This window comes from Aquarana catesbeiana, linkage group LG05, assembly GCF_042186555.1.
Source record: "Aquarana catesbeiana isolate 2022-GZ linkage group LG05, ASM4218655v1, whole genome shotgun sequence".
NCBI lineage: Eukaryota > Metazoa > Chordata > Amphibia > Anura > Ranidae > Aquarana > Aquarana catesbeiana.
Window position 1 is genome coordinate 367,454,834 of NC_133328.1, and position 23,767 is coordinate 367,478,600.

At 42.8% G+C, this 23,767-nt stretch overlaps 1 protein-coding gene across 2 annotated transcripts in view; it reads left to right on the plus strand.

Moving 5' to 3' along the window:
* Nucleotides 1-23,767, plus strand: part of LOC141144866 (serpin B6-like) — an 82,347-nt gene that overhangs the window by 33,067 nt on the left and 25,513 nt on the right. For both annotated transcript variants that reach the window (XM_073630951.1, XM_073630950.1), the window contains exon 2: nucleotides 16,224-16,401. In XM_073630951.1, the coding sequence (XP_073487052.1) occupies nucleotides 16,234-16,401 (168 nt within the window). In that variant the 5' untranslated portion in view covers nucleotides 16,224-16,233. The remainder of the gene's footprint in view (nucleotides 1-16,223; nucleotides 16,402-23,767) is intronic.

Genomic DNA, 23,767 nt, shown 5'->3' on the forward strand with positions numbered 1-23,767 from the left:
GTACACTAGTGAAGAGGCCTACACGTTTCTGAGCATGACAGATAGTGAAGAGGAAGTCACTCATCTGTCAGATTCAGGCTCAGAATAGGATCCTGTAGAGGACAGCGGCTCCATGACAGATAGCTCTGACGACGGAGTTGTGGTCCCTACTAAGGTCAGGCGTACCAGACCCCGAACTTCTTCTGTCCTTGAAGTGCAAGAACCGCAGGGCTCTCGTATTGAGCAGAGAAGTACTAGTGCCGCTATTCCTTCTGGTGAACTGGCAAGCACCAGCGGCCTAGTACACCCTGGTCGTACATCCAGCACTGCAGTAACACTTGGTGACGTGGCGAGTCCCATAAGTGCAGTTCAAGCTGGCGAGGTGGTAAGCACAAGTAGTGTCCCGCTGCCACCAAGAAGATGAACACAGGCCCGTCGTGCCCATAGTGCCCTTCCTGCTGCATTCGCCAATCCGAATTGGGTACCCACCACTTCTGCAGCACCCGTACTTCCCCCTTTCACTGGCCAACCCGGAATTCAGGTGGAAACAGTTGACTTTATGCCACTGGATTCTTATTCGCTGTTTTTCACCGAAGATCTCTATAGATCTATTGTGGACCAAAGCAATTTGTACGCTGGTCAACACATCGCCACTAATCCCCAGTCCTCCCTTGCCAGAGATTGGAAACCAATTACGGTTTCTGAATTTAAGATCTTTCTGGGCCTTTCCCTCCTCATGGGCTTGAATAAAAAGAGTGAGTTGCGGTCATATTGGTCCACTGACCCAATTTACCATTCGCCCTTGTTCTCTGCTTCCATGGCCAGGGCACGATACGAGCAGATTTTGCGGTTCATGCACTTCAACGACAATGAACTCAGTCGTCCTCGTGGAGACCCTGGATACGATCGGTTCTACAAAATTCGGCCCCTCGTAAACCACTTCAACCAAAGTTTTGCAGACTTGTTTACTCCCCATCAAGTTGTCTGCGTTGATGAGTCCCTGGTTAAGTTTTCTGGCCGCTTGTCATTCAAACAGTACCTTCCCAGCAAGCGTGCCAGATAAGGGGTCAAGATGTATAAGCTCTGTGACAGGGCCACAGGCTATACATGTAGTTTTATGGTTTACGAGGGCAAAGATAGTCACGTAGAGCCGACAAACGGCCCTGACTACATAGGAAGCGCTGACAAGATAGTGTGGGACTTGGTGTCACCCTTATTCGGAAAGGGGTACCACTTGTACGTGGACAATTATTACACGAGCGTGCCACTTTTTAGCCACCTTTTTGATCATCAGATTGGAGCATGTGGCACCGTGCGACCTAATCGCCGGGGCTTTACCCAGCGGCTTGTAGATTTCCGTCTTAGGCTGGGGGAGAGAGCCTGCTTGCAGTGTAATAACTTGCTCGCTATGAAGTGGAGGGACAATAAGAATGTTTTCGTTCTTACCTCCCTTCATGCAGACACGACGGTCCAAATTCCTACGGCGACTGGTGTTGTGGAGAAACCCCTCTGTGTCCAGGAATATAACCTTAATATGGGAGGGGTGGACCTCAACGACCAGTTGTTGGCGCCGTACCTAATTGCCCGTAAGGCCAGACGCTGGTACAAAAAAGTGTCTGTTTATTTCAATTGGCTTTGCTGAATGCTCATGTGCTATACAGAGCTTCAGGATAGACTGGATCCTTCCTTAAATTCCAGGAAGAGATCGTCAGAGCCCTTCTGTTTCCAGACGGTGCTCCACCTCACCTTCCCCAACCAAATGCAGTAAGCCGGCTGCATGAGAGGCGTTTTCTTTATGCCCTCCCGAGTACCCCTACCCAACGAACCCCCCAAAAAAGATGTCGTGTCTGCAGCAAGCGCGGATTTAGGCGTGACACCCGGTATTATTGTCCCCTTTGTCCTGGCAATCCTGGTTTGGTGCATTGGTGAATGTTTTGAACGCTACCATACATTAGTGGAGTATTAGCGTAGGGTACAGCACTGCACAGACTAGGACACACTTTCACAGGGTCTCCCAAGATGCTGTCGCATTTTGAGACACCCAAACCTGGTACCAGTTAAAGTTAAAGTTACAAAAAAAAGTGTAAAAAAAACAAAAAACAAAAAAAAGTAAAAGAAAAAAAACACAAAAAATATATATATAATAAAAAAAAACAAAAATAGTTGTTGTTTTATTGTTCTCTCTCTGTTCTCTCTCTATTGTTCTGCATTCTATACTGCAATGTTTTATTATGTTTTTATCATGTTTGCTTTATAGGTATGCAATTTTTTTATACTTTGTTTTTTTATTGTTAACCACTTTTTTCAGGTACGCCATTCAGCTGCAGAGCGGATTTATTAATCTTGACAGCAACAGCGTTTGCTCCCACGATACATAAAGCCATGACTCCAGCGCTGTCGGAGGTGATTTCACCACCACAGTTACATACTTCAGCATATATGCCGAAGCGTGGGGGCAGCAGTGGGTGGAGGAGCGATTTGCTCCTGACTTTTGCGGGAGTATGCCCCCATGCTTTGGCATATATATACGGTGCATGTATGCCCATCATTAGAAGTGGGTGGATGAAGGGAGGTATTCTAATGGTGGGCATACCCACCGATCAATATCTTTTTTTCCTTCAGCCCACAGGCTGCATGAAAAAAAAGTTTACAATGTATGCCCAACAAGGACCAGCAACGTACTGGTATGTTGCTGGACTTTGAATGGTTATACCAGAATGATGCCTGCAGGTTTAGGTATCCTCTTGGTATCATTCTTTTCAGCCAGCGGTCGGCTTTCATGTAAAAGCAATCCTAGCGGCTAATTAGCCTCTAGACTGCTTTTACAAGCAGTGGGAGGGAATGCCCCCCCCCCACCGTCTTCCATGTTTTTCTCTGGCTCTCCTGTCCCAACAGGGAACCTGAGAATGCAGCCGGTGATTCAGCCAGCTGACCATAGAGCTGATCAGAGACCAGAATGGCTCCAAACATCTCTATGGCCTAAGAAACTGGAAGCTACGAGCATTTCATGACTTAGATTTCGCCGGATGTAAACAGCGCCATTGGGAAATTGGGAAAGCATTTTATCACACCGATCTTGGTGTGGTCAGATGCTTCGAGGGCAGAGGAGAGATCTAGGGTCTAATAGACCCCAATTTTTTCTAAAAAGAGTACCTGTCACTACCTATTGCTATCATAGGGGATATTTACATTCCCTGAGATAACAATAAAAAATGATTAAAAGAAAAAATAAAAATGAAAGGAACAGTTTAAAAATAAGATAAAAAAGCAAAAAAATAATAAAGAAAAAAAAAAAAGCACCCCTGTCCCCCCCTGCTCTCACACAAAGGCGAACGCAAGCGTCGGTCTGGCGTCAAATGTAAACAGCAATTGCACCATGCATGTGAGGTATCACCGCGAAGGTCAGATCGAGGGCAGTCATTTTAGCAGTAGACCTCCTCTGTAAATCTAAAGTGGTAACCTGTAAAGGCTTTTAAAGGCTTTTAAAAATGTATTTAGTTTGTTGCCACTGCGTGTTTGTGCGCAATTTTAAAGCATGTCATGTTTGGTATCCATGTACTCGTCCTAAGATCATCTTTTTTATTTCATCAAACATTTGGTCAATATAGTGTGTTTTAGTGTATTCAAATTTTAAAAAGTGTGTTTTTTCCCCAAAAAATGCGTTTGAAAAATAGCTGCGCAAATACTGTGTGAAAAAAAAAAATGAAACACCCACCATTTTAATCTGTAGGGCATTTGCTTTAAAAAAATATATAATGTTTGGGGGTTCGAAGTAATTTTTTTGCAAAAAAAAATAATTTTTTCATGTACACAAAAAGTGTCAGAAAGGGCTTTGTCTTCAAGTGGTTAGAAGAGTGGGTGATGTGTGACATAAGCTTCTAAATGTTGTGCATAAAATGCCAGGACAGTTCAAAACCCCCCCAAATGACCCAATTTTGGAAAGTAGACACCCCAAGCTATTTGCTGAGAGGCATGTCGAGTCCATGGAATATTTTATATTGTGACACAAGTTGCGGGAAAAAGACACTTTTTTTTTTTTTTTTTTTTTTTTTTTGCACAAAGTTGTCACTAAATGATATATTGCTCAAACATGCCATGGGAATATGTAAAATTACACCCCAAAATACATTCTGTTGCTTCTGAGTACGGGGATACCACATGTGTGAGACTTTTTGGGAGCCTAGCCGCGTACGGGACCCCGAAAACTAAGCACCGCCTTCAGGCTTTCTAAGGGCGTAAATTTTTGATTTCACTCTTCACTGCCTATCACAGTTTCGGAGGCCATGGAATGCCCAGATGGCACAAACCCCCCCCCCCCCCCCCCAAATGACCCCATTTTGGAAAATAGACACCCAAAGCTATTTTCTGAGAGGTATAGTGAGTATTTTGCAGACCTCACTTTTTGTCACAAACTTTTGAAAATTGAAAAAAGAAAAAAAAAATACGTTTTTCTTGTCTTTCTTCATTTTCAAAAACGAATGGGAGCTGTAAAATACTCACCATGCCTCTCAGCAAATAGCTTGGGGTGTCTACTTTCCAAAATGGGGTAATTTTGGGGGGTTTTGTGCTATCTTGGCATTTTATGGCCTTCGAAACTGTGATGGGTAGTGAGGAGTGAAATCAAAAATTTACGCCCTTAGAAACCCTGAAGGCGGTGATTGGATTTCGGGGCCCCGTATGAAGCTAGGCTCCCAAAAAGTGCCACTCATGTGGTATCCCCGTACTCAGGAGAAGCAGCAGAATGTATTTTGGGGTGTAATTCCACATATGCCCATGGCATGTTTGAGCAATATATCATTTAGTGACAACTTTGTGCAAAAAAAAAAAAAAAATTGTCACTTTCCCGCAACCTGTGTCAAAATATAAAATATTCCATGGACTCAACATGCCTCTCAGCAAATAGCTTGGGGTGTCTACTTTCCAAAATGGGGTCATTTGGGGGGGGGTTTGTACCATCTGGGCATTTTATGGCCTTCAAAAATGTGATAGGTAGTGAGGAGTGAAATCACAACTTTACGCCCTTAGAAATCCTGAAGGCGGTGCTGGGTTTTTGGCGCCCCATACGCGGCTAGGCTCCCAAAAAGTCCCACACATGTGGTATCCCCGTACTCAGGAGAATCAGCAGAATGTATTTTGGGGTGCAATTCCACATATGCCCATGGCATGTTTGAGCAATATATCATTTAGTGACAACTTTGTGCAAAAAAATAAATAAACAAATAAATAAATAAATTGTCACTTTCCCGCAACTTGTGTCAAAATATAAAATATTCCATGGACTCAACATGCCTCTCAGGAAATAGCTGGGGGTGTCTACTTTCCAAAATGGGGTCATTTGGGGGTGATTTTGTGCCATCTTGGCATTTTATGGCCTTCAAAACTATGATAGGTAGTGAGGAGTGAAATCAAAAATGTATGCCCTTAGAAATCCTGAAGGCGGTGCTTGGTTTTCGGGGCCCCGTACGTGGCTAGGCTCCCAAAAAGTCCCACACATGTGGTATCCCCGTACTCAGGAGAAGCAGCTGAATGTATTTTGGGGTGCAATTACACATATTCCCATGGCCTGTGTGAGCAATATATCATTTAGTGACAACTTTTTGTAAATTTTTTTTTTTAATTTTTTTATTTTTTTTTTGTCATTATTCAATCACTTGGGACAAAAAAAATAAAGTTAAAGCGACGCAGTGCCAAATTGTAAAAAGTGCTCTGGTCAGGAAGGGGGTATATCCTTTCGGGGCTGAAGTGGTTAAGGGACAACACAATGTTATATTTTTTTTCCCTCTCAAAATATTACAAACCCACCGTTTTTCTATCACATCTAATGATCTTCTGTACAGTGCTTCACAAGTCTCCTGAGGAAGCCACTGAATGGTGAAACGTGTTGAGCTGAAACTACTGTACACACATTACGACTACATGAATTTTATTATGATGGTTTTTATGATCAAAATTTCTTTTAACTTTGGTATATGTAAAATTTTTGATGTTACAATTTCAGTATCTTGGTATATTGCTTCATATGGCACCTTAAAAATCCCATCCGTGTAATTAAAAAATACTCCACACAGTCTGTGACTGGCCCCAAGCTATTTGCTGAGAGGCATGGTGAGTATTTTGCAGCTCTCATTTGTTTTTGAAAATGAAGAAAGACCAGAAAAAAAAAAATTTTTTTTTTTTTTTTTTTTCAATTTTCAAAACTTTGTGACAAAAAGTGAGGTCTGCCAAATACATCACTATACCTCTCAGCAAATAGCTTGGAGTGTCTACTTTCCAAAATGGGGTCATTTACGAGGCTAGGCTAGGCTCCAAAAAAGTCTCACGCATGTGGTATCCCCATACTCAGGAGAAGCAACAAAATGTATTTTGGGGTGTAATTTCACATATTCCCATGGCATGTTTGAGCAATATATCATTTAGTGACAACTTTGTGCAAAAAAAAAAAAAAAATTTGTCTCTTTCCGGCAACTTGTGTCACAATATAAAATATTCCATGGACTCGACATGCCTCTCAGCAAATAGCTTGGGGTGTCTACTTTCCAAAATGGGGTCATTTGGGGGGCTTTGAACTGTCCTGGCATTTTATGCACAACATTTAGAAGCTTATGCCACATATCGCCCACTCTAACTTGAAGACAAAGCCCTTTCTGACACCTTTTGCTTACATGAAAAAATTATTTTTTTTTTGCAAGAAAATTACTTTGAACCCCCAAACATTATATATTTTTTTTTAAAGCAAATGCCCTACAGATTAAAATGGTGGGTGTTTCATTTTTTTTTTTTTCACACAGTATTTGCGCAGCGATTTTTGAAACGCATTTTTTGGGGAAAAAACACACTTTTTAAAATTTTAATGCACTAAAACACACTATATTGCCCAAATGTTTGATGAAATAATAAAGATGATCTTAGGACGAGTACATGGATACCAAACATGACATGCTTTAAAATTGTGCACAAACGTGCAGTGGCAACAAAATAAATACATTTTTAAAAGCCTTTAAAAGCCTTTTACAGGTTACCACTTTAGATTTACAGAGGAGGTCTACTGCTAAAATTACTGCCCTCAATCTGACCTTCGCGGCGATACCTCACATGCATGGTGCAATTGCTGTTTACGTTTGACGCCAGACCGACGCTTGCGTTCGCCTTAGCGCGAGAGCAGAGGGGGACAGGGTGCTTTTTTTTTTTTTTTTTTTTTTCTTATTTTTTTTCTTTTTTATCTTATTTTTAAACTGTTCCTTTCATTTTTTTTTTTTTTTTTTTAATCCTTTTTATTGTTATTTCAGGGAATGTAAATATCCCCTATGATAGCAATAGGTAGTGACAGGTACTCTTTTTTTAAAAAAATTGGGGTCTATTAGACCCTAGATTTCTCCTCTGCATCCAAGATAGGTGTGATAAAATGCTTCCCCAATTTCCCAATAGCGCTGTTTACATCTGGCGAAATCTAAGTCATAAAATGCTTGTAGCTTCCGGTTTCTTAGGCCATAGAGATGTTTGGAGCCATTCTGGTCTCTGATCAGCTCTATGGTCAGCTGGCTGAATCACCGGCTGCATTCTCAGGTTCCCTGTTGGGACAGGAGAGCCAGAGAAAAACACGGAAGACGGTGGGGGAAGGGGGGCATTCCCTCCCACTGCTTGTAAAAGCAGTCTAGAGGCTAATTAGCCACTAGGATTGCTTTTACATGAATGCAGACCGTTGGCTGAAAAGAATGATACCAAGATGATACCTAAACCTGCAGGCATCCTTCTGGTATAACCACTCAAAGTCGTGAATGGCGTACCTGAAGACAAAAAAAATGGTTAACAATAAAGCACAGTAAACGGTAAAGTATAAAAAATTGCATACCTGAAAAGCAAACATGATAAAACATAATAACAATAAAACATTGCAGAATAGAATACAGTAAAAAAGAGCAGAACAATAGAGCGAGAATAGAGAGAGAGAGAGAGAACAATAAAACGACAACTATTTTTTTTTTTATTTTATATTTTTGGTTTTTTTTTTTTTTTTTTTACACTTTTTTTTGTAACTAACTTTTATAACTGTAACCGATTCCAGGTTCGGGTCTCTCAAAATGCGATGGCATCTTGGGAGACCCTGTGAAAGTGTGCCTAGTGTGTGCAATGCTGTACCCTACGCTAATACTCAACTAGTGAATGGTACAAAACATTCACCAATGCAAAGACCAGGATTGTCAGGACAGGAGGGACAATAGTAGCGGGTGTCACGCCTATATCTGCGCTTGCTTCAGACATGACATCTTTTTTTGGGGGGGTTCGTTGGGTAGGGGTACTCGGGAGGACATAAAAATGCCTCTCATGCAGCCGACTGCATTTGGTTGGGGATGTGAATGGGGGAAGTACGGGTGCTGCAAAAGTGGTGGGTTCCCAATTAGGATTGGCGAATGCAGCAGGAAGGGCATTATGGGCACGACAGGCCTGTGTTCGTCTTCTTGGTGGCAGCGGGACACTACTTGTGTTTGCCACCTCACCAGCTTGAACTGCACTTATGGGACTCGCCACGTCACCAAGTGTTACTGCAGTGCTGGTTTGACTACGACCAGGGTGTACTAGGCCGCTGGTGCTTGCCAGTTCACCATAACGCTACCAAAAAAACTGTTAGTGATCGCAGGGATCAGGCCTGACTCTGTGAACGCTGCAGTTATGTGTTTAGTGTTTTGTAAGTGACAGTGATCGATCGATACTGCACTTGACTGGGCTGGGCTGGGCGGAGGGGCAAAACGCAGGTGCTAGCAGGTATCTGGGCTGATCTCGCTAACACTGCGTTTTTGGGAACCCTGAACTGCTGGGGACGCTGGTATAGATCTGATCGGATCAGATATTGATCCGTTCAGATACTATACCACTAAGGAAGGTGTACGGTGCGTGCGTGGGTGTTAGCGGTACTGGCGCTAACCTGACGCTGCCTGGGGCTGGTGCTTGCCAGTTCACCAAAATGCTACCAAAAAAACTGTTAGCGATCGCAGGGATCAGGCCTGACTCTGCGAACGCTGCAGTTATGCGGTTAGTGTTTTGTAAGTGACAGTGAACGATCGATACTACACTTGGGTGGGCTGGGCTGGGCGGAGGGGCAAAACGCAGGTGCTAGCAGGTATCTGGACTGATCCCGCTAACACTGCGTTTTTGGGAACCCTAAACTGCTGAGGACGCTAGTATAGATCTGATCGGATCAGATATTGATCCGTTCAGATACTCCACCACTAAGGGAGGTGTATGCTACGTGCGTGGATGTTAGCGGTACTGGCACTAATCTGACGCTGCCTGGGGCGACGTATATCACCGCCGGGCGATCAGGGGGCTAAACCTTTATTAGGTAATAAACGGCAGGTGCCCTGACACTATAAAAAATAAACAAACTAACCAGCATCACCCGTAACGGTTATACGGTGATCAGTGGTGAAAGGGTTAACTAGGGGGCAATCAAGGGGTTAAAACATTTATTAGGTAGTATATGGGGGTGCCTGACGCTATAAAACGCTGACGGCGAACCTAAATATTTACGTCCCTAACTAGCGTCACCAGCGACACTAATACAGCGATCAGAAAAATGATCGCTTAGGGACACTGGCGACGGGGTGATCAAGGGGTTAAAACATTATTAGGAGGGGTTAGTGGGGTTCCCTACACCTAAAGGGGGCTAACAATAACTGCCCTACCACACTAACTGTCACAAACTGACGCCATGCAGTTATCAGAAAAAAAAAACTGCTTGGTGTCAGTGTGACGGGGGGGGGGGAAGGGTTTGATCAGGGGGTAAAGGGGGGGGGGGTGTAAAATGTGCCTGGCATGTTCTACTGTATGTTTGTGTGTTTTCATTCACATTTCAGCCTTCTCTCCTCGGCGCCGGAATGGAAACTGCCGAGCTGAGGAGAGATCACATCACATCCTCTGCCTCTGTGTACTACACAGAGGCAGGGGAAGATTCCGATTGGCTGGGAGCGGTCGCGAGGGGGTGGGGGGCACGAATGGATGGCCTCCCCCTCATCTCTGAACGCTCCCAGACCAAAGCCGACCGCCTCGGGCACTGGGGGGGGTCCGATCGGACCCCCCGCCCACGGGAAGGCAGTCACGTACCAGGTACGTGATTTTGCCTGCCTGCGCCATTCTGCCGACGTATATCGTCGTTAGGCGGTCGGCAAGTGGTTAAGTCAGCAGCTACAAGTACTGCACTTACCTGTCCAGGAAGCCAGCTGTGTCCTCACCCGAGCCAGTTTTTCAATCAGCTGTTAGATGCTGGTGTCCCCATTTTGACAAAAGGAAACTGGCAGTGAAGCCTTATGGCTTCACAGCCAGTCTACTAGTGCGCATGTGAATGGGCTGGCTACGGGGGAAGGGGGGGTGGCGAACTGAGCTGGAAGTGGGAGCAATACCTGTCAAAACCAGGTGCCAAATGTGGCAGCAGACGGGGGGAGGCAGACAAGGGGAACGTCCTCTTTTTGGGTGGAGCTCCACTTTAAGGAAAGTACTGTTTCATTAAAAGTTCATACGCTGTTAAACAGAGCAAGTGTCACCATCAAAATGCTTGCATCTTAGGCTCCACGTACACGGGACGCTGAGGTAAAGTCCTCTGAACGATATGTTTTTTTGACACCTTGAAACTGGCGTTTAAAGCGCTCATTTAGCCGCGTTTGCATGCTGCGCTTAGCCGTGTTTAATGGCGTTTTACCATGTTTGTGTCTGGAAACGTTTAGTTAAGATAACATCATAAGACCCTCCCCAAGCTCCAAAAATCAGTATTATTTAACTATTTCAGCAATTTTGTGAGACCAGAGTGAGTAGCAGCAGCTGAGAGAGCAGCAGTGTACTTGTATTTAGCGTGTCACTTGCCACGTCGCCTGCCACAAGTCACGGATTGTCACCTGCCACACATTGCGGATTGTCCACTTGCCACGTCACCTGCAACAAGTTGTGAATTGTCCACTTGCCACGTCACCTGCCGCAAGTTGCAGATTGTCACTTGCCACCTCACCTGCCACAAGTTGTGAATTGTCCACTTGCCACGTCACCTGCCACAAGTTGCTTGTTCAAATCTAACAACATATGGGTCAAATTCCAATTATACTTTGCATAACAGTAATGCTAGTGGTGTATTGGATTGGATCAAGGGCTCATTAGGGTATATAAATGGTCTATGAATCATTGCAAGCAATTACAATTTAAAAAAAAAATTTTTTTTTTTTAATGTTTTTTTTCATCATTTGCCATCATTTTTGAGATTTTTAATGTAAAAAAAAATAGGGCACCTTTTAAAAAATGCTTATAAACGAAAACGCGGCTGAACGCTGGTATCACCTTTAGCCACGTTTGGCGTCTGAAACGTGGAAATCTTCGGCATCTGAGCCCATTTTTTTTCTTTTCAAAGAAACGCTGTTCAATGCAACTGCCTATAAAAAGGCAATTAACGAGACTGTGTCACATAGGATAACATTGAATGAGTTCAGGGGCAGTTGAAAAAAGTGTCCAACTGCCTCTGAACGTACGTTTAGCAGCTTCCCGTGTACATGGGGCCTTAAGCACAAAATGATTACTATTCCCTATCCTTTTGCAAAACATTGAGCAACTTTGAGTGACAAAGGGAAGTGAAAATCACACTCTAATTACGTTGCAGAGCTTTCTGTACAATAAATAACAGTAATTAATAGTTTTGGTGCACTCAAGCAACTTACCAGGATAACTCTCCTGCTGCAGCGAACCATATGAACTCCAGCAGTTTTCCAACATATTTGTACACTCTGCTAGAGGATACCTAGTGGAGAGTTCTAGCAGAGCAATCTACAAGGGTCTCTAGATGTTCCTTACTCAATTAGCTGCATGCAGTGAAAGTAGATCATGGTGGTGGAATGTGAGCAGACAACAGAATAGCAGGATGGCAGCAGGGCTTTTCTCTAGTTTTGCAATCCAGAACAAATGCCTGGACAGGCTAAACTATAATGTCTTTAACGGGGCTCTGTCTTTCTTCCTTGCTTTGTTGCATTGTGTTGGGAGAAAATCCAGCAGTCCCACTCAGTAGAATGGTGTTTTTTTTTTTTTTCATTCATTGAGTCAGAGCATTAATACATATTGCTGTGCCCTACTCCAGGCAGGCAAAAAAATTATCCTTGCATTGAACCCCCCCCCCTCCCCACAAACAAGCGAGTATGGTCTAACTGTTTAGCTGTGGTTTGTTTTTGGGGTGTGTGTTTTTTGTGTTTTTTGCTCTTTTGTTTTTTCTAGTGCTTGTGTTGCGGCGCTGTGGAAGCACTTTGCACCATTCATTTCAATGGGCAGGACGTTTTGGGAACTGTGTGTACATCGCTCCTGCCCTGCCCCAAAGATGCTGCTTGCGGGACTTTTTTTTTCCCATCCTGCAAGTGCACCTCCCCAGTGTGAAAACACTTGTCATTCTCCCCATTCACAGATTGTGTTGCATGCAGTGTAATCAATGCTTGGGCTTTTCGCAATTGAGGAGGGGTAATGCCTTATTCCTCATTCCAGCAGACTCCCTTCATCTGCACAACTGGTTCCCTGATTCCTCTTCTCTAACACACTCCAGCCATGTGGTCACACTCTGACATTATCAAGTGCAGTTCAGGGCCAATAGTCTTGCATAATAGTTGTACATAAGGGCAGTAAGGGCTTAGGTGGGGAGAGAAATGGAGAGGGCAGATATTAGGAATAAGGTAAGTAGGTATAGAAGAAAATCGGCCGCACACCACCAGGAGCTTGAATGAAGTATGATCCTTTATTCACGTATACCAAAAATAGACCGGATAAAAGGTAGACACATTTCACACGAACCCAATGCTTGTTCAACAAGCACGTTGGGTTTGTGTGAAATGCGTCTTCCTTTTATCCCATTGTATCCTGTCTACTCTTGGCATATGTGAATAAAGGATCTTCCTTCATTCAAGCTCCCGGTGGTGTGTGGCTGATTTTCTTCTATACCTGTATTTGCACGGTCGTGAGCCAGGGCCGGCACCCACATTGAGTAATCAGCCATCCATTCACCTGAGCGGTGTATAAACTCTGACATTTTAAGGTAAGTATTACACCGTGTTCCTTTATCCCAAGGGTAGATTTTTTTTTTTTTTTTATATAGGGGTTCCTGGAGTTCAGCTTTAAGGCCCAGTCAAAGTCACAGATATGCATACAAATATGCAGTCAGATAGAACTTGTATTAACAACCTTTTATGTAAAAAATCTTGCCTCTGTTTTACTAAATATGACTGTGCAGCTCAACAGGCATCAGATATAGACTCACTGCGCTCGCTGACAGAAAAATTCTGATGCATGCCCTCTCTACAATGCAGGTCTGTGCTCTCACTCCTCTATGCCAGCAGAGAGCGCTTGGTAGGAGGAGCAGAAAGTAGCATTTTCAATGAGAGAAAGATGCAACAAGCAAGGAACCAGCAGTTAGAGTAAAAGCATGATAGACCTCATTTGGGTTCCTCAGCCCCTGACATGCCACGTTTGGCATGTCATTTTTTTGGGGGGGGGGGGGTGTACCCTCTTTTTAGTGGGATTTCCTGTCCCACTTCCTCCTTCCTGTTCTCGGCTGCCTAGGGCGAGAGGAGGAGTCGCCTATGTGGTCGAGAACCCTCCCTGCCAGCGATCTTCTGGGACACAATACAGATCCCAGAAGATTGTCTGGCCAATAGCAGAGCGCAGCGCGACTCGCTCATGTGCAATGCGTGCCCGGTCATGAAGCTGTAAGCTGTCACGGCCGGGTGCCCACAGTTGCTATGACGGAAAGGAGGAGGAGAGGAGCGAGGCTCCGGGCAACCGCATCGCTGGATCGTGGGACAGGTGTTGGTTTATTAAAAATCAGCAGCCATGCTTTTTTAGCTGCTGGCTTTTAGTAAACTAAAAAACAGGTGGAACTTGCTTTAACCACTTCCCATCCTTAGTACGTTTATAAACAGCCTAAGGTTAAAGTGGTTATACTGGGATCATGACTGCTATGGTATTGTTTTTACCCTCAGTGATCTTTTTCCAGTAACAGTAATCCAAGAGGCTGTACAGCCGCTGGATTAATTTTACAGATGGAGGAAAGGTCCTCCCCTCTCCCACCGCCACCTTTTACTGGTTTCTCCCATGTAATCAGAGTTTTGGTAAAGATGCCACCGGCATCCGGTTCCGGGCACACAGCGAGAGGAACTGATGTTAAAGCATCAGATCAAACTGATCTCAATTTGATCTGATGCTTTGGAGGCCAAAGGAGATATCTGGTGTCTAACAGACCCAGATCACTCCATAAAGAGTACCTGGCACAGCCCATGCTATCACAAGGGATGTTGTTCATCCCTTATGATAGCAATAAAGTTGATCAAAAAAAATTTAAAGGTATAGTGTTAAGAAATCAAAATTGAAATAATCATACTGCGAACGTCAGAGCAATTCTAGCACCAGGCCCCTTGTGTAACTCTAAACTGGTAACCTGTAAGGGCTTTTAAAGCGTCACTTATGGAGATTTTTAGGTACTGTACTTTGGTTCCATGGACATATGACATTTTAAAGCGTGACATGTTTGGCATCTATTTACTTGGCGTAACATTATCTTTTATATTTTACCAAACAATTGTGTATTATATTGTGTTTTTGCGCATAAAAATTAAAGTGTATCTTTTCCAAAAAAATTGCGTTCGAAAAATGGCTGTGCAAATAGCATGTGACATAAAAATATGTAACACTCAACATTTTATTCTTTAGGGCCTCTGCTTAAAACAAATGTAGAATATTTGGGGGTTCTAAGTACATGGTTGATTTTTACATGTAGGAGAGAATGGTCATAATTGGCCAGGACTGGAAGTGGTTAAACGTGTGTCATTATTAACTGTCATTATTGTCATGGTTGTTTAGTGAGTCAAGGCTTTTTCTCCGCAGTTGGAATTAAAGCGGGGGTCCACCTATTTATCGTGTGGTGTTTTTTTTTTTTTTTTTTTTTTTTTTTTTTTTGAGTTCATTCACAAACTTTTCTTCTCAGCATTACATACTCACATATTGTGTGTAATATGTCCGCCTGTGTCAGATTTCATCGGAAAGAATAACTTATATTATTCACTGCAGGCGGTTTCCATCTTCATTGTGGGCATTTGAAGCCCACAAGCATTTATTTCCTGAATGTGGTGAATGCTGTGCTCCCAGCATTCACCGCTCATTCCCGCACATGCTCAGTGGCATCCTGGGAAGCCTGAGACTAGCTCCCAGGAGTCTGGGAGAGGCTAGAAACACGCCTACTCCCACGGGAGGAGAACCAGGAAGTGCAAAGAAGAATAGAAAAATAAAAGGTAATTATGGCGATTTCAATTTTTTTTAAACGGCATGTCAGCATCTAGGCAAGGAAGAGAATACATACAGATATTGTTCAAAATTTGGGTGGAACTCCGCTTTAAAATCTTATGGCTGAAGCCAATTATTATAGAATACACCAGGAAGTTTGTGTTTATTCTGTTTTGTGAAACGGCATAAAATAATGATGCAAATAGCTTTTGAATGATTTTTTTTTCACACGAAAAAGCAGCTTCTACTCAATACATTAAAAACCTATTCTTCTGACGGGAGATGGGAATTTTTGTCTTTCCTCTGTAGCTAGTTCAGAATATGTCACTAGGGAAATAGGATAACTTGACCAGCTCTTTGAGATAAGTATACATTCAGGGCTCATTTATACTGTTGTGCTTTATTTGCATTAAAAGAGAAGTTTGGGATTTTTCACATAAGTGGATAAAGCACCGCTCCAAGGCTGCATCTGTCCCCCGTCGGCTCTAAGGCAGAGAACTGAGAGATCAAACCTTGCCGATTGCTCGGTTCTTAGAGCTCCCTGAGCAGAGATCTGGTGACTGTTAGTCACTGCTTTCTGCTCTGCCCCTTCAGCATTCACTGGAGCGATGGGCTGTGGAAGGGCCGGGAGTGGCTGGCTCGCCCTCTCAGCAGCTCACAATCACCACTTCATTCAATCAGAGAACATCTCGTATTTATTGAAAAAAGAGATACAAGACACTCTCTGAATGGAGGAGGTGAGGAGCAAGTGACCCCCTGTGCTCAGTATACAGGTGACAAATTGCTCGATCAGCCCTCGGAAAAGACCAGTACTGACTGTTTGTAGGAAGACTTAGATGTAACTAAGCTGGACCAATGTAAGCTTTAAAAAAGGGTAATTTCTGGAGTTCAGTTTTAAATTTATTGTTGTATAGCTTGAATTGATATATTATGTCATCATTGATTTTTCACTAATTCTGCAGGCTTGAAAAAATGGACTCTCTCAGTGTAGCAAATGGCTCCTTTGCTATTGATCTCTTCCGGAAGCTGAATGAAAAGGATAGAAAATGCAACTTGTTCTTCTCCCCGTTAAGCATCTCCTCAGCTCTGGCAATGATTCATTTGGGAGCCAAAGGAAATACTGCTGCTCAAATGTCAAAGGTCTGTATATAAATATGCAAGAATATAGCCAATAAGTCTGTTACAGAGCACAGATACACACACGTACACTGACCACATAAGAGATAATTGCTCTGTGTAACTACAGTATAGGATTGTGTTTCTGGTTTTGCAAGGACACTTTCACACTGTCACTCAGTCTGGATCCATGTCAGTTTTTCAGATGGATCCATACTGAACCACAATGTATGTCTGAGTGTGCAGATGTAAATGGACAAGCATTGCATATTTAAAAAAAAATTACAATACAAGGTACTGTTAAAATAGTAATACTATATATGAACTTTTAGTTCCTCAAAGTATGTGCACATGAACTTTCATCTTTATATTGTCAGCATGCGCTTTTTTTTTTTTTTTTTTTCCTTTTGTATACCATGCTATCAATGAATGAAAAATACAGATAAATTATAAAATGATATAGAAAACTTAAAAGCATGTTACACTCATATTTAGGGTGTAACATGTCAAATACTCCTATGCACCTGCCGTCAGAGCTGCCTTCTCTGAGACAGCTGGCAGGGGATCTTGTCCCTGCATCCAATGACACATTTTGAACATGGTGCTCTGCCTGCACAGCTGCATCATTCATTCACATTAATCTGTGACTGAATAAAAACTAAGTCCCATCAGCCACTGCTGCAGCCAGACTTGTAGTATCACTGAACTGCAAGCACGCTGATCAGCATGCTCGTGGTTGATTCACACTGCCTACAGCTCAGGAACTGTCTGTCTGTACAGAGGTATGGGCAGAGAGCTCTAGGCAGTGCCTGACCTAGCACCCACTGGTCATGGGTGCAATACTCTGCAGACTCTATTGAAAAAAATATTACATTCAAATTTTTTTCCTGCAAAAATATGTCTATTTATTATTTTTTCCACAAAGGTGAATTTTTAAAGGCTAAGGCTAAGTTTACATTTTTTTTTTCTAAAATCCAGCTCCCCTATGTACCAATATACCATTAATACACCTCTGTTGCACAAAAATACAAGTTTTATTTTATTTTGAAGAAAGGGCCTTTCCTCATCCATGGCTATATTTCTCATATCACTTCAGAAACTCCTTGGTAAACAGACACAGACAGACTAGCCAGTAAGACACAGGAAGGAGTCTACCAGCTGACCTCATTAGCACACCTTAACCCATCATCTGTTTTCACAGCACCCCTGGCAATCCTCCATACATGCATTTGCCTGGCTTCCCCAGTGTCCCTTCAGACGGGCTCAGGCTGCATGCTAAATTACCTGGGGCCACGGGATGCCCCTGATGTAGTGCAAGAGCCTGCCTGATTGGATACTGAGTGATTGGATTTATTGTGTGCCCTCCTATTGTATAGTTTTGGTAAATCTAAAGGAGATTGTGCAATCAGCTTGTATAGTGTATGGCCACATTTATACACCTAAAATTACCTAGTTGTGCTTTCAGTGTCGTTAACTGTTAATGACACACCAAACACAGACGCAAACACACATTTTGCCACAAACAGGTGACAAATGCAGTTAAAAAAAGCAAAAATGTCCCATGAGCTACTTTGCCAGGTGTAGCGGTGCACCATTCGTGTCACTGAAAAAGTGAGCCAAAAAACATGCGCTCCCACTACTCTAGGTGTAACTGGAGCCTGAAAGTGAAATTGGTGCGTTTACACAAGAACAATGATACTCTGTTCATGTCTGTGTGTTTCCAAACGCATGGCAAACTGCAAAAAAATTCATGCTTTGCCATGTGTTTCAGAAATGTTGCAAATGTGCATCGTGCTTGTGCTGTCATTACATGTTAAAGGCTCCCCAAGTTTGGAAAACGCACCAAAAACTGTTAATGCACCTTGCTTCACTCTAAAAGAAGTTCTGGAGCTTCTCTGGGGCAGTTTTTGCGTGTAGAGCAGCCCAATCAAGTGAATGGGCTGCCCTATGCGTGACGAGTAGAAATGCTCCAAAACACTCAAAACAAACGCATACGGGAATACGTGGAGATTTGACCGTGGCCTGACAACTGAGTTTTTGTCCACTCCCTCCTATGCTTTATGCAATCTGATTGCATAATCTCTGTACAATTTTTTTTTAGATTTACCAGAACTATGGAATAGAGGACACACACGAAAAATTAATTCAATTTGTATCAATTCAGACAGGCCCTCACACTACATAGCTGATAAGAGATATAAAGGAGATTGTGCAATCAGATTGTATAGGGAGTATGCAGAATGTAGTATTGTTATGAAGGAGGTGTGATCCAGAGTGATGAACACACCCTATCACGCCCTCAACAAGGAAGTGAAGGCTTCTGGGAGATGGCCTAAAATGAAATGAATGCTGATAAAAGCTACAGGAAGTGATGGAATCTGAAAATCAGTTCAAAAATACAAATAAACTGACAAGATATTAAACCTGTGGATAAGGTAAGTGAGAGAAAGCACATTGGAATGGCTGGGTCAGAAATGGCATTGGAAATCGCTTCTATTTATTCGTGAAAAGTGAAATTCTTCCTGAAAAGGTGAACTTCTCCTTTAAAGTAGAACTATAGGTATTTTTTTTCTATTGTTAGAGTAAGGGAGGGTTATAACCCACCCTTGTCAGTTTGTTTGCCATCTGCATCCCATTGGGAAGATTTACCTTTGCTTCCTGTGACTTTTTCCATTTCAGTTTACATTTAAGAGAACATTTAAAAGATATTTAAGTGTTGGGTGTACAGGTGAGAGAACAGCCTTAGTAGAGGCAACTTGTAAAGGGTGTCTTGAGAATATAGGTGTGCTACAATTGTTATATAGACAGAGCTTAGGTTACCTTGGGAGATGCTCATTGGACCTCCAAAGAGTGTATTTAATAATTCCCAATAAATGCATTCCACATTTGCAAATATTGAGTAGCAAGGGATGCAGTCAATTTGAGATACCTCCTTGCTTCAACTGAGTGCAAGTACCATGCTCAGCAAAGACAAATTGTAACGTTTTATATGAGAACGAGCCATTAGTCACCCTTCGCATCCCATAAGATGCTGAAATTGGAAAGCAGTGAAATATACCCAGGGGTAGGGGGCTAAAAGGCCACCCCTCTCCTTGAAATTTTTTAAATACCCCATTCAATTTAATGGGATGTAGTCCTGAATAAATTAATTAATATGTACGCCCAGATACTTAACCACTTCCCGCCCGACATAAAGCAATGGCTTCATAAGAAGTGATCAGGATAACCCTGACACACCGCATCTCCGATCTGGGTAAAGAGCCTCTGACAGAGACTCTTTACCACATGATCAGCTGTGTCCAATTGTTCAATCACAGCTGAACACAGTGTAAACAGGAAGAGACGTTTATCAGCTTTTCCTCCACTCGCGTCTGACAGACGCGAGTAGAGGAGAGCCGATAGGCTGCTCTCCTGACAGGGGGAGGTGTCTGCACTGATTATCAGCGCAGCCCCCCCAGTATGCCCACACAGGACCACCAGGGATGCTGACCATGGATGCCCACCAGGTATTAACTTTAAAGGTATCAGTGCCCATTCTAGATGCCAATCAGTGCCCAGCAGTAAAGCCTGCCAGTGCCTCATCAGTGCTTCCTATCAGAGCTATCCATCAGTGCCCCCTACGAGTACCCATCAGTGTGGCATATTAGTGCCACCTCACCAGTGCCCATCCACGCCACCTTATCAGTGCCTGTCAGCGCAGCTACATCAGCGCCCATCAGTGAAGGAGAAAAATTGCTTATTTACAAAATTTTATAACAAAAACAAAGAACTTTTTTTTTTTTTGGTTTGTTTGTTTAGCAAAAAAATCCCAGTGGTGATCATATACCACCAAAAGAAAGTTCTATTTGTGGGAACAAAATAATAAAAAATTTATTTTGGTACAACGCAGCATGACTGCGCAATTGTCATTCAAAGTGAGACAGCGCTGAAAGCTGAAAATTGGTCTGGGCAGGAAGGGGGGAAGTGGCCAATATTGAAGTGGTTAACTTCTGAGATTACATTAACCCCTTGCCTACCGGCTCACGCCGATATACGTTGGCAGAAGGGCAAGTTCAGGCATATTAACATACCTGTATGTTGCCCTTTAAGACGTGGCATTGTGGGCGTGCGCGCCCGCCGCGAGTTCCGTGAGTGTGATCGCGGGTTCCGCGGACTCGATGTCCGTGGGGGTGCCTGCGATCGTCTCTCGGAGAGGAAGAATGGGGAAATGCTGATGTAAACAAGCATTTTCCCCATTCTTTCTAGTGACAGGACACTGATCACAGCTCCCTGTGATTGGGAGCGGTGATCAGTGTGGTGTCACACGTAGCCCCTCCCCCCACAGTTAGAATCACTCCCTAGGGCACACTTAACCCCTGCAGCGCCCCCTAGTGGTTAACACGTTCACTGCCAGTCACATTTACACAGTAATCAGTGCACTTTTAATTGCATTGATCGCTGTATAAATGTGGTCCCAAAATAGCGCCAAAAGTGTCCGATCTGGCCGTCATAATGTCGCAGTCATGATAAAAATCGCAGATCGCTGCCAATACTAGTAAAAAAAATTATTACTAAAAATGCCATAAATCTATCCCCTATTTTGTAGACGCTATAACTTTTGCGCAAACCAATCAATAAATGCTTATTGCGATTCTTTTTTTTTTTTTACCAAAAATATGTAGAAGAATATGTATCGGCTCAAACTGAGGAAGAAAAATGTTTTATATTTTTTTGGGGGGGGGTATTTATTATAGCAAAAAGTAAAAAATATTGCTTTTTTTCTTTTTTTTTTTTTTTTTTTTTTTTTTTTTTTTCTTTTTTTACCAAAATTGGAGCTTTATTTTGGTGATATTTAATCACCTCTGCGGTTTTTATAGCGCAAAAAATAAAAACCACAGAGGTGATCAAATACCACCAAAAGAAAGCTCTATTTGTGGGAAAAAAAGGACGTCAATTTTGTTTGGGAGCCACGTCGCACGACCACGCAATTGTCAGTTAAGGCGACGCAGTGCTGAATTGCAAAAAATGCTCTGGTCTTTGGGCAGCCAAATGGTCCGGGGCTGAAGTGGTTCATATGGAACATATGGGACATATGACCATTTAGCTAGTCTGGCAGGGGATCTCTGCGAATAAGTACAGACTTATCCCAAATAATAGAGCTGAATATTGCCCAAACCCCTCAATTAGAGACCCTGCATGTTCTAGGGAAGATGGAGTATCTGTCAAAAATAAAAAAAGCTCATCACCGGCATGTATGACCACTTTGTCTTTTTTCACTAAACTGAACTATAGGGGAGAAAGGGGATATCCTTGGGGGGTGCCCCTGTGCAAAGCAAAAATAGTGGAATACATTCAATTCACTGTTAACGTACACCTGGGGAAGTGTGTGTGTATCAGAACCTTACCCACCTGAGATAATTGGGACCAAATCCAAATTTACCAAGAATTGCCCAGAGACAAATTCCACTGAATTCTACAAAAAATGCCTTTGCCACTTTTAGGGACAATGGGGCCCTGTTACCACCATTTTCCACGGGGAACGCTACATTTATAGACTCTATGAATCTTGTGGACATGAGTGTTACTACCAGAGCCAACCTGGTGACTGAAGCCTAATATGTTGACATCTGTAAGAGGCAGTGAAATTGGGTGGTAGGGGTCAGCCAGTTGTCTTGGGCAGTCGGGCATGATAAGTGCGGCGGGGGGGGCAGTTGCAACCACCGATCTTCCTCTATAGCTTTTAGTAAAGCAGCTGTATGGTCTTGGCCACATTGCTGCACCTCAGTTTCAGGATCTTGGCAATCTTATAGCCTAGGCCATCTTTATGTAGAGCAACAATTCTTTTTTTCAGATCCTCAGAGAGTTCTTTGCCATGAGGTACCATGTTAAACTTCCAGTGACCAGTATGAGAGAGTGAGAGCGATAACACCAAATTTAACACACCTGCTCCCCATTAACACCTGAGACCTTGTAACGCTAATGAGTCACATGACATCGGGGAAGGAAAATGGCTAATTGTGCCCAATTTGGACATTTTTACTTAGGGGTGTACTCACTTTTGTTGCCAGCGGTTTAGACATTAATGGCTGTGTGAGTTATTTTGAGGGAACAGCAAATTTACACTGTTATACAAGCTGTACACTCACTACTTTACATTGTAGCAGTGAAGTGTCATTTCTTCAGTGTTTCAACATGAAAAGATATAATAAAATATTTACAAAAATGTGAGGGGTGTACTCACTTTTGTGAGATACTGTAGGTTCTCTTATGTTGTCAACATGCTATTTGAACCAACAAGCATCCTGTGCTGTCCCCTTGAATCAGTACTGTTTCTGGAAAAATTATTATGCACTTATTGGAGTGTCGGTGCCTCCAACTTCTTTTGAATTTGAGTACAGAGTACAAAGTAGAAGCTTATCACTGCTTAGATTTGGAAACGTATGCAGCTTCTGCGTTCAGTATTTTTTTTCTAGCAGTTGCATCCCCAACCCTGACAGTCCTGACTACACTTATGACGTATACCTCTATAATAAGACTTCATAGCATCCCACAAAATGCCAGCTGAGGCAGGGGGATTATTAAGAGAAAGAAATGTAGTTAACCAAGATACAATTAATTGGTCCATAACATTTAGCCACAATGAGTTTGTGTCATTAGTTCTTCTTCAAGGGACATTTTCGAGTATTCAGATCTGCAGTATGAGTCAAATAGTCGGATAGGTCAGTTTGGTAAATTCAGTTTGGTCAATAGTACCTAAAGTGAGGTCTAGTCTCAACAGTTATAGGATTTTGAATACAGGTGAACTGAGTTGTCATGGGGTGAAGCAGCTGCCATAAGTCATTTAGACCAAATTCAGTACACATCTTACCAAATGAGGTCAACGAGGAAGTCGAATGCCACTCTTGAGGTATATATCTTTTGATTTGTCAATAAAGTTGTTAAAATACCCAACCATCACTGTGGGGATGGGGACTTTGTCTGACAAAAAGGCAGCTAGCAATTTGATGAACTTGTTAGAGTAAGATGGTAGAATATACTGTGTGCAACGGCAAGCACATAATGATACAATGCAGAAAGACCAAACTGCCAAATTGATCTATCTGGACCTGCTTGTAAGAAAACACGCTGGGGTTAATTCACTAAGGGCAAATCCGCTCCGCACTACATGTGCACTCACTGTAGATCTGAGGGCAAGATCTTAAGAGGGGAAGCTCTGCTGATTTTATCATCCAATCAAGTACAAGCCAAAATGCTGTTTATTTTCCTTGTATGTCCCTCTCAGATCTACAGCGACTGCACTTCCAAGTGCACTTGTAGTGCAAAGTGGATTTGCCTTTAGTAAATAAACCCCAATATCTCTAGAGATCCGGATACTCACCCCTCTAGTGTAGGACATGGATTTAAGGAAAAA